At 41.5% G+C, this 11,545-nt stretch overlaps 1 protein-coding gene across 5 annotated transcripts in view; it reads left to right on the top strand.

Moving 5' to 3' along the window:
- Nucleotides 1-11,545, top strand: part of INO80D (INO80 complex subunit D) — a 46,089-nt gene that overhangs the window by 28,712 nt on the left and 5,832 nt on the right. For all 5 annotated transcript variants that reach the window (XM_057372845.1, XM_057372841.1, XM_057372844.1 and 2 more), the window contains 4 exons: nt 685-818; nt 2,260-2,477; nt 2,874-3,031; nt 4,012-5,204. In XM_057372845.1, the coding sequence (XP_057228828.1) occupies nt 685-818; nt 2,260-2,477; nt 2,874-3,031; nt 4,012-5,180 (1,679 nt within the window). In that variant the 3' untranslated portion in view covers nt 5,181-5,204. The remainder of the gene's footprint in view (nt 1-684; nt 819-2,259; nt 2,478-2,873; nt 3,032-4,011; nt 5,205-11,545) is intronic.

Below are 11,545 nucleotides of genomic sequence, written 5' to 3' on the forward strand. Positions count from 1 at the left end.
AGGATGTTGAAGTCTGAGAACTGTTCGAGATTCAAGGAGTGCTTCTAATGTTGTTTGAAAAAAGACACAAGGAAATACCTGTTTGATTTGTTGTAAGTCTGGAAACATTTTGACTCCTGCTAGGGATTTTTCTGAAGGAAATCTCACGAAGCTTATGTTTGGATTTACTTGACCTTTCTGTCTGCTTGCACACCTTTTTTTTCAGAGGAGCAGGAAGGATCTTGAAACTTCTTTGTCTGTGGTCTAAAGATAAATGCCAAGAATGTACCTTAAAAGATTGAATTAAGAAATACTTTCTTTAATGTTTCAGTATGGATTGTCATTAGTCTGTAAGGAAATAGTCCTGTTGACTACACTTCCAACTGCTACTATTGATCTATTGATTAAGGCTCCAGGAAAAGGCTTCTTTTTGCTAAGAACTCATTAGTGAAATGGCTGCTTTTGTAAAACTATCTCAGTATATAATAAAATCATTAGAGATTCTGCATGAATGCAGTTTTTTCACTTKAAAAGTTSGGTCTGAGACTTACCTAGCTTTGAACTKGAATAGCAAAGTTGAGGTACTCATTAAAAATAGCATCTGTGGACAGATAGAGTTGAAGGCTCTGATCTTTATCAGATTGATAAATCAAAGGGTGTTCCTCAACCGTTGTCTGGTGTTATTCCTGATGCAGAAATGCACAGATATCTTATTGAACCGTTCTCAGCAGCTCTTCTCAAGTTGCACAGCCAAGTTTGCAGATGGTCAACAGTGCTCTGTGCCAGTTTTTGACATTACACATCAGACACCTCTGTGTGAAGAACATGCCAAAAAAATGGTAAGTACAAAGCCAGAGTTGTATTTATTTGTGTATTGGGATGATTAGGAGTTTTAACCCCAGTCTTTTTATGAACTCTCCCTAGACAATTAGCAAGTTTATGAACTTAAGAATTTGTTCACTATTATTTTTCTTAAAAGGGTAAAACTTGCCAAACATTCCCAGTTAGTATAAAGTATGTTGTGGAAATATTTTACGTAGTTTTGAGGATACAATAAAGTGTACATGAGAATATCCTTCACTAAAGGAAATTTCATTATTGTCTTGGATTGAAATGTAGAAGATTGTTTTGAGATATCCTGTGGTCATTTTGGACTCGCTCCTGGTCCTTGGATATAAATATAATATGAGTGTGATATTAAGAACACTGCATCTTTAGCAGCCTCAGTACATGGGGCTCAAAGTATTTTCTAAAGGAAATGTAGATAGGAATTACAGTGACACAAATAATGTTTTTCTATTTAATTGACATTTTAGTAACTATTAGAATTTATCTTTAACCTCCTTCAGGGATCCGTGGATCCCAGAGGAAAAGCAGGCCYACCTCAAGTTGAGAGAATGGAGAAATGAAGTTGATATCCTCTGCTCTCTTTTTATGCCTCCTATCTTCMTGAACAAAACCTTTAGGATAATTCACAAACCCACTTCTGTCCTGCCCCTCCTTCAAGATTYCTTGTTCTACCTTCAATTAGGTGCAAAAATGCCCTTTTTTGGGTTTTTTTGTGTTTTGTTTGGTTATTGAAAGTTTTTTGTTATTGTTTTTGTCGAGTTTCTCCAATGGTTGTGAATTAGAGTGGTTTTGAATTACAATGTGAGAGTTTGTTCTACACCAATATGTGTGGGGTTTACCCCTCTTCTAGGAATCTTCAGTATGCCCTCAAGGTTGACTTCTGTAGCAAACACAATCCTCTGCCATTCCTGGTAGGATTGCAACTGAAGACTGATGATAATTTGATTTATTTTTAATGGGTCAGAGATTGTTATTCAGAAGCAATGAGGCCATAATTGTTTGTCCCCATCCTTACCCATGTCCAGCACTATTGATTCTGTCTCCTCAGTGCTGTGGGCACTTGAGGATTCTGGCTTCAGCTGCTGCACATTATCCATCTTAACACCACCTGGCAACCATGTTTTGTCTTTAATACTTACAGGAGTGCTGCTAAAGGTTACAGTTTTGCACGATTTAGTTTGGGTTTGCTATGATAATTTTTGAAGTGACACTGCACAATATCCTTTTTACCATACCTCATAATTTGGTCTATGTTATTTTTGTCTTTGYGGTCAGTGAGGATGGAAACAGCTCAGTTTTTGAAACTGTGCCTGGGTGTAAGTTAACAGTCTCTTTTACATTACATTCCATGTCTATGGAATGACCAGGGTGAAAAAAACAAGGAAAGTAGTACTTGTTTCTTAATATGCTTCCCTTGTTTTGCCCCCAAAGGATAATTTCTTGAGAGGGGACAGYTCCCGTAAAGTTCAGCACCAGCAGCAGAGGAAACCCAGGAAAAAAACGAAGCCACCTGCACTTACCAAAAAACACAAGAAGAAGAGAAGGCGAGGCCCACGCCGGCCCCAGAAACCCATTCCTCCTGCAGTGCCCCAAGGGAACCTCACCATGCCTGCCAGTGTCTCACTGCCAGTAGAGATACCCCACATACGGTCAGTGCTCTCTCTGCCCAGTTTCTGCTGGTTTGAGTGTTGKCAGTGAGCAGTGTACAAAGCTGTGACTTTGCTGTGCTGAGCAGCATCTGGAGCAGGGCTAGAAATTGCATCTCCATGTGACTGTTGAAAAAAACCTTTAGAATGGGTCATTGTGAATTTGAGCAGTGACTGGGTTTGATGGGTAAAATATCCTGCTCCTGATGTTGCCTCTTATGTAATTAATGAATAGCCTAAGTGTAAGCTTCCTAAAGAAACTTCCTAAAAGCATTTTTTCTTACATGATGGGGAGAAAAATGTGTGGGGAAGCATCCATTATAGATGGATATGCACTGATAGCTGTCCTTTGGAGGAAGCAGAGTTGAACAGCAGGGACTGATGTTCCTTTCTGTTCAGGAGCCCCTCCACACCMGAGCTCAGTGCCGATGAGCTGCCCGATGATATCGCCAATGAAATCACAGACATTCCACATGACTTGGAATTGAATCAGGAGGACTTCTCTGATGTCCTGCCGCGGCTGCCCGATGACTTGCAAGATTTTGATTTCTTTGAAGGTACCATTTTATTTTATGCTAGCATGAACACAGTCAGTGAACTGAAGAAGTGAGTGTTTCTAAACTGCGTTTTGGGGAGTTGGTTTCTTTCCTGCAGAGRTAGTACATTCTAGAGAAGGAACTGTGCATTTGCTCTATTATTTGTGAGCTCTGAAGTAAAGCAGACGTTAGGAAAGCTGTGTGTGTAGTTCCCTGCTTGCTCATATAATTACTGCTCTGAAAATCATAATTGGTTTAGTATTTTAATAATTCATTTTACATTTTTACTGCCTGCCAGKGTTACAGTTTAATCAAGAGCATTCTCAGTAATGGCATCTTTCTGCCATCGAGTGGGGCTGGAAACACAGTCAATGTTAGCCTTTGATWAAAAGAGAAGAGAATGAGAATAAAATCCTTAAATTCATTTTTGAAACTAGCTTTTGATCAGAAATGTGCCTGAATTTCTGCATTCTAAAGCTCAGTACCTATTCCATATAACAAAGAAATTAGAACTGCCCGGAGTTAGGTACATCATTTCTTTGGTCATTTTCTGATATAACATGATATCAGACTATATTTGAGTTGAAATTAACCTGAATTATATTGTCTGTGTAAATTTTAGGTCCAAGCTGYAATGTGGTAAGTAGGAAGAGGGGTTGTGGACTATGTGTGTTATTGCAGCATTGAAGAAAATCATACTTATGCATTTTTACTTTAGGTCTAGGAAATTTAAGAGGCRTCTCCTATGGTAGTATGTGGAAGAGAAGGGAGAGGGGGGGATTTCCATTGAAGAGGAAGGTGTAATTTCAGAGTTTTCTTACCTTGCTTAAGAACACAGTGAACACTAATGAATGATACTTTCTGTGTGCTGAGAGCTGTGCTGGAAGGTCATCGTAGCCTGCAGCTCCACAGTGAACTGTCTGTGTGTCTGCCTCCTCTGAGTGCCAGCACCAGGCTCACCTGGGAGCAGTGACTAACTGCTGGTGTCCCTATTTCTGCAGGTAAAAATGGAGATCTTCTTCCCACCACAGAAGAGGCTGAAGAACTGGAACGGGCCCTACAGGCTGTAACTTCTCTCGAGTGCCTGAGTACCATTGGAGTACTTACACAGACAGATGGTGTGCCAGTTCAGGAGCTGTCAGATAGAGCGATAGGGGTGTTCTCTACAGGTGCTGGAGCTCCAGGAATGCAGTCCTTGAGTCGAGAGGTTAACACGGATCTGGGGGAGCTGTTGAATGGGCGTATAGTGCATGATAATTTCTCCGSTCTGGAGCTGGATGAGAACTTGCTCCGTTCTGCTACCTTGTCCAACCCACCTACGCCCCTGGCAGGGCAGATCCAGGGGCAATTCTCAGCCCCAGCCAACGTTGGCCTTACTTCTGCCACTCTGATAAGCCAGAGTGGCCTTGGGGAGAGAGCCTTCCCGGGACAGTTTCATGGAMTTCATGATGGCAGCCATGCCTCCCAGAGGCCCCACCCTGCCCAGCTGCTGAGCAAGGCAGATGACCTGATCACCTCACGACAGCAATACAGCAGTGACCATTCACACTCCTCACCCCATGGAAGCCATTATGATAGCGAGCATGTGCCGTCTCCCTACAGTGACCATATCACATCCCCTCACACCACATCCTTTTCTGGTGATAACTTGGCAGCTACCTTCTCAGCAGAGATGCCCATGATGGCACAGCACTTGCTCCCAACTCAGCTGGATGTGCCACTTAGCGGGGTGGTCAACCCCAGAACTCACTGGGGAAATCTTCCTGTCAATCTTGGGGACCCCTCTCCGTTTAGCAACCTTCTCGGTGCAGATGGACACCTCCTGTCCACCTCCCTGTCCACACCACCTACCACCTCGCACTCAGAGACCACCCAGCCTGCCTTCGCCACTGTGACCCCCAACAGCTCCAGTGTGCTTCCGGGGTTACCGCAGACCAGTTTCAGTGGCATGGCTCCTGCCTCTGCCGAACTCATGGGCTCCACCTCCCCTAAACAGCAGCTCCCTCAGTTCAGCGCAGCCTTCGGGCACCAACTGAGCTCCCACAGTGGCATTCCCAAGGACCTGCAGCCCAGCCACAGCTCCATAGCTCCTCCCACGGGCTTCGCAGTGACCGGTGCCACCGCCACCAGTACCAATAACGCATCCGCGCCCTTCACCACCTCCAACTGAGCTTGTCTGCCTGGCTCCCTGCAGGTAGATGGGGGACCTCTGTTTTCTATCTTTCCTTTTTTCCTTTTTCTTCGTTTTTGTCTGTGTTCTCTTCCCTTTTTTTCAAGAGGGGGTTGAGAAGAAAACCCCTGCTTCAGTACTGACCAGGGTTAGCCCTCTGTGAACCTTGCTGTAGCATTCACATGTGCTTGTTACGCACCGGTGCTCATTTATTGCAGGCAGGTTCACTGTTCCCCAATAATTCCTTAAGGATACAGCACAGTTACTGGATGTAATTGATCTTAGCAGTAAGACCTAGAAATCAGAAGATACCTCAGATTGCTGATGCATGTTACTGTTCCCTAGGGTTTGGATCAGTGCTTGCCATCCCATTAGCATCTGGTAGAAAGTTTTCCAGTGGGCGGAAGTCTCCTGATTTATTTATTTTTTTTTAAATTTACTTTTTTTTCCAAAGGTAGCATCTGGCATGGAGAACTTGGCTGCATACATTGATTTGAGAATGGTGCACTGAAGTTCTARATCAAGATCATGATTCAAGGATGAGTGGCAGTTTCTTGAAATAGTCTCTTGACCTCCTCTGTGTGCATGTGTGTGTTTGGGGTGCAGGGAGCAGCGATTCCTTTTCTTCTTTTGGTGAAGAAGGGGGAGTTGTCCCCTTCTAGAGCTGGTCACTGTTCTTCTTACTGCATGCTGATTTTTGGTTTTCTAATGATTTGTAATTCATTGAGTAGCAAAGGGATCAGTTGACTGGTTGCCCATAAATTTGAAGGCTGATAGGCAGTTAGCCCAGGAAAAAAAAGAAAGATATAAACAGAAGGATTGAAATATAGATCATGGATTAGTGAAGATTCCTGTGAGAAATTCCCTTCCTTGCTGAATTACTGTGGCCTTGTAGCATTGATGATTTGCCTTTTCAARTGTGTCTTTGTCCAGTCTTTGCCTGACAGACTGACAGGAATTTCCCAGCTGAAACAAGAAGAATTAGGTTGGTATTCTGCCCATCCACACAAGTCTAGGTCAGACCATTGTGAGTTTCAAATGGATGCATTTCTCACAATATATCTAACTAGTTTTTAATCCCCTGAGAGCCATAGGTTTTTTCAACACTTGTAAGGTTTGATGCTCTGTTTGGGAAGCTGAATGTACATAAGGAACTAGCAGGTACCTATCAGCAGTCATGGCTGRCCAAAAGAGAAATCATTAAAGCAAAATAGGTAAGAATTCCTTCTGTCTTCAGGATGGTTTTGTTTGTACTCATCACCTGCTAACAAGAATACTCACTCTTTGTAGTAATTCCAGTTCCTAAAGAAAGGAGTCAGCTAGGATTTAGATTTTTTTTATCATTATTATTTTTTAATTTTATGTTTTTTAAACCAAGAGGTAATAGCAGCAGGAATTCTGAGGTGTTTACTTGCATCTCCTTATCAAGAAGGAATTTGCTTATGACTCTATAGGGCTYAATCTTGCTACTGTACTCTGACTGTAAAAGTAGCTCCTATTTAATATAGTAAGTCTCTACTTTTCTTGGTTTGTTTCAGAGATGCAGATGAGAGAAAATAGAAAATTCTACACTTCAGTCTTGTACTGTAGATGGTGGATTTTATTCTACCTTACAGTAAAAAGTCCTACTTGCGTATATTCTAATCTATTTCAGGAAATTAAGAGAACCAAGCRTATGTAATAGGGAGGCCTAATAAACTTTTTGAGCAGAGGATCATTGAATGAAGTTTAGCAGTCAGGCACACACCAAAATATGTGACCCAAACCTCTCCTTCCATCTTCCTAAGGAACAGAGTTTAAATGGGATAGGTCTTGTGTCTTCTTACTATTGTAGCAATCATACCAGCCCTCTTTTCTTGAATAATCTGTCCTCTTTAAATATAAAAGAGTATGGATATGCATATTTCTTTTTCTGAAATTGCAAGTGTATGTGGGTGGAAGAAACAAAAAGTACTTTCATGCTTCTGTTGTTATGAAGTCATTATTTCATACTTCGTAAAATAGATCTTAATAATATAAGCCGAATATTCTTAAGTGGTGATTTAAATATGTTTGTAACACTTAAATGTTTTAAAATCACATAAAAAGTTTAATTGAAACMTATGAAATCCTGCTTGTGATTGTCCTGCTGATTGAGGAATGCCCAGTGGTATTGTGAATGAGGCAAATCTGACAAGGCTTTTATTTATTTTTGTATTATGTTATCCATACTTTGTTGAGGAGACAACTGTTTGATTTGCAGATGATTTTYGTTATGTTCATATACCTTCTTCAATGTGTTGGGATGTCTGACTGAAAAAGAGTGGAGAACTAGTGTACCAAATGGTTAATTCTTTAATCTGCTTGTGTATTCATGTAATTTTAGAAGGTGWTAATTTCTATGTATCAGTTTCAGGACTTTAGTCTTGAAATGGTTCTTGTACCCATCAAAATTCTAATGAAGCTGCAGCTAGTGCAGAATATATTTGTCCCACATCATATTTCTCTTTCTTAGCAAATGCTGGGGGGGAAGAGAGGATAGGAACTGAGAGCCAAGTTCTGTTTGGTTGTGTTGGTATAAATTACAGAGGAGCTTTCTGGTCTAAGGTCACAGTGASTTTGTACTGGTCTAACTCAGCACAGAACCCAGCTCCTAATCTGTGCATTGTTCTAGACAGGGAATTTCAAAAGCTGCCAGAGCTAAGAAGGCCCATGATTCCCATTTGAAATCAATGGCCTTATGYACCTGCATTTCTTTAAAGCTTAGGATATCAACTCTCTTCCCCCAYTTAGATTTCAATTTGTATATATCGCTTGACAACTCTTCCCTGAAAAGTGACTGCGTAACATATTTTGATGAGCAAACTAAGTTTGCAATAAAGCTGCACTTTCAAAAATAAACTTCAGTTTGTAAACATTTGAAATAGGAATCCCTCTATCCTGTCTGACACAGTATTCTGAAACGGGCCGCCACTCTTGCCTTGCCCTGGTTCACCTCTCAGTTTTTTCACTGCCACCAATTTTGTGGTTRCATGGCTATCAAGCAGTTACGGGTCTTGATCTTAGCTTTACAAGGTGGATCATTCCAGGTGGGCTTCTACACCCACACAGCCTGTTGACTTCAGTGCATCAGTGTCTTACTGTTGGATGTGAGAGATCCAGCTGGGAGGATGTGTAGTCCGAGATATTCCACAGCTCTTCCTCTGGRAAATACTGCAGGCCTGGTTAAGGTAGTCCTTGAGGCTGTTTTTTATGTGGTTCCTGAGTAGAATCCATGCTCCCTCACAAACGTTTTTGAGCATCAGCTCTTACAGCAATTAGCACACTCGTCACCCCTTTCACCGAAGAGCCAGTGTAGCAATTTCAGATGCTTAATACCTGTTATGCCCCTTAAGCACAGACAAATGGAATAAGGCTAGGGGAAGYGAAAAGTTCATTTCTTTCCATAAGATTGGGGTTTTACGGAATGAAAAAAAAACCAGACACAGATTATAATTTACATAATTTGGGCTGTAATAGCTCCCCTATTAGTTTCTGTACTAAAGTGCTTAACASAAGATGAATTTTGACAGTGTACAGAGCCTTATCAGGAATAGCTTCATCCTCTCCTGGTGCATTAAGGCATTCTTTCAGACACACTTTGACCTTTTCTTTCACCTAGGAAGACTACACCACCTCTGAGGGGAACCATATGCACTTATGGGTACCTCAAAGTTGATTTGTTCTTTGGCTTCATAATTAYTATGATACCAGAAAAGATGCATCATTTTGTCTCCTCCTGCCWTTCAGTTCCTCCAGGTTCTTGTTTAGATCCCTTTTCATTAGTAGTATGCTTCTCTCTATGGTTGRTATGAGCATAAAGGCTTTAAATTGATAATGCTGAGAAGTAGCACAGTTGCAGGTCTGTCTCAGGCACTGTGGAGAAAATGGCAACATCTACATTTCCAACTGAAAATGGAGATTTGCAGTTCTCATATGGAAAGCGTTGAAAGCCCTGAGAAGGTTATCACCTTCTAAGCAAAAATGACAGAAAAGAAATTGTCAAAGGAGAATTGTACTTAATAGCAAAAAGAAGCCAAGGGAAGTGTCTTTTTATTTACTTTTTCTTTAATAAAAGGAAGATGAGTATTGAAAAATGAGTATATTCTGTTGTGAGCTGCTGCTGGCTTTTAGGGGCATGGCCAAGGCAAAAGACCTTGGATTGAACCTGAAAACCAGTAGCCAAATTCAATTTGAAGCTTCATTTTGCTGTAACCACATCTAAATACAGTGTGGGACGGAATCTGCTTGCTAAATCCTTGATGTACAATAAACAATGGGTGGTTTTCTTCCCTGAGAATCTGGCCCTGGGGGCTGCCTGTGCTGCTTCTGAACTGCAGCCTCCCCGAGCTCCTGCAGCCTCCTTGCTGCTGTGTTTTCCTTAGGCATTGTCAGCCCTCCAAGGGTGTTTCTCCCTGTCTTTGTGCTGTGGTGAGTTAAATCCACTCATGAATTCTCCAACAGTATGAGCCTCTGGGCAGAGAACAGGGAAAAAATTTTAGATGAGCCTGCTTTCTTTCAAGCCAGTTAACCTTTCAAGACGTGTGGGGCACAGGGCAGGAAGCAGGAGGTGCTTTCAGCCAACAAACAGTAGAAAAGTTAAACCTGCAGAGATCTTCTGCAGTGAGACATTTGTGTGATATTTTTTCTTTTGTRTTTTCACATGTGAAGAAGTCTCTTGTGCAGACTTGTTGCAAGGTCCAGTGGTGGCAGAAATAGTAACTGAAGGATAGTTTGGGGTTAATGCTCTGGCAGGATCTTTAGGTCTTTCTCACCTTCTGATCCACAAGGTCTTTCTGATCTTTTGGGTAACATTTAATGATGGGAATTTGTGGGCTACTTCTTGTACCTCCTTTATTTCTTTCCAGTCTACATTCTTCATCATTCTTGCTTCGATTTTCCCATTCTCAGACATTTCTCCAATGTAAGTTATGCCAGCTGGTGAGTCTTCCGTGGTTCTGAGCAAATCTGACTGTAAAATGAAAAGGAGGAGAGATTTTTCCTGCAAWTCATAGGATACATTTTGGATGCTAGAATGACAGTGCAATAGATCAAAGTATTTCTCAGATCAGTGAGTCGGGAGATGTTTCATAGCATGCTAATATGTCATGAACTAGATGCTGAGGGTACAACATTGATCATGRGAGTGCACACACTAGAAGTGAATATACAGGAATATTTAGCAAGAATTTACCTTCTCAGAAGTTCCTCTTCTTTTGAGATGTGTATCAGTAGAAAGTCACAAATCAAAGTTTAAATTATTCTTTCTTAATACGCACAAACCCAAATAAAAGTAAGGAGGGTTGGTCACAGGAATCTGTATTTGTGTTCACTAAACTTAAACTTGGAYTTTAGGAGAGGTCTGGTCATAAGAGACCTCAGTTCTTATCAAGTGAAATTTCAGTCTTGTCTCTAAAACTAGACAAAACCACTCTTGTTGGGAAAGAAAAGTTTGGGGGAGGTGAAGGAGTTAGAAAAGATGTGTCTTAAAGCAATCTTCTCACTCGTGTCTTCAGCCTCTTTTAAAAAAAACCCAACAGTAGCACCTRTTTTCCCTTTGCTGTTCTGGCACTTGTGATTGTTGAGTTCTTCCCTTTTTTTTTCCATTTTACTCTGCATTCATATGCTCCTTCTCTAGCTACTAGGGAATGGGGTCATGTAGTGGAAGCACGAAAGGACAAAGTGGGCACGGCTGTAAGTTGACAGCCATAGTTGGAGAAGGCTTTCTTTATCTGTCTCCTTGAAGTAAGTGTTGGCATCTTTTCAGTCTACTCTAGGTCATAGAATTCAGTCTGGCAGTGAATCGGATGAAACTTAGGCTTTTGACCATGAAACTGTACTTGCTGTAGAAAAATGCATTCTTGGTACTCTTCCTSTTGCTAGTCCCCCAAACACACACACACAGTGAGATGTCCAGAGTTACCCACGTGTCCACCACACAGGCATGTTGAACTTGGTCCAGTCATGCTAATGTTTAACCTGCTTTCTGTCGTTGTCAGCTGGTGCCCACGGAGATGAACTCTGGATAGGTAACGTTCCCAGATATCCTCTGGAAAACTTTAACTTTGGTGCAGATTGCTCTGATGTAGCTAACTGCGATGGCATTGGCTTCTACCTTGGAGTGGACTGATTTGCCCTGAAATGACTCTCTAACCTGCATCTTAAACAGTGTAGTTGGTTCTGGTGCAAATAGATTCTGTCTGAAGTGATGGACATTTTGATTCTCATGCAAATTGCTACATTCTACCAGAAAGGGTTGAACCAGTTTCTCTGGACAGTGATGACCTTCACTGTACAGTTTTGGGTATGTCTCAGGGATTCCTTGTGGAAATAAGGGCAGTTTAAAA

Source organism: Malurus melanocephalus, unplaced genomic scaffold, assembly GCF_030028575.1.
Source record: "Malurus melanocephalus ecotype Western Australia unplaced genomic scaffold, MMel_1.1 scaffold_180, whole genome shotgun sequence".
NCBI classification, from domain to species: domain Eukaryota; kingdom Metazoa; phylum Chordata; class Aves; order Passeriformes; family Maluridae; genus Malurus; species Malurus melanocephalus.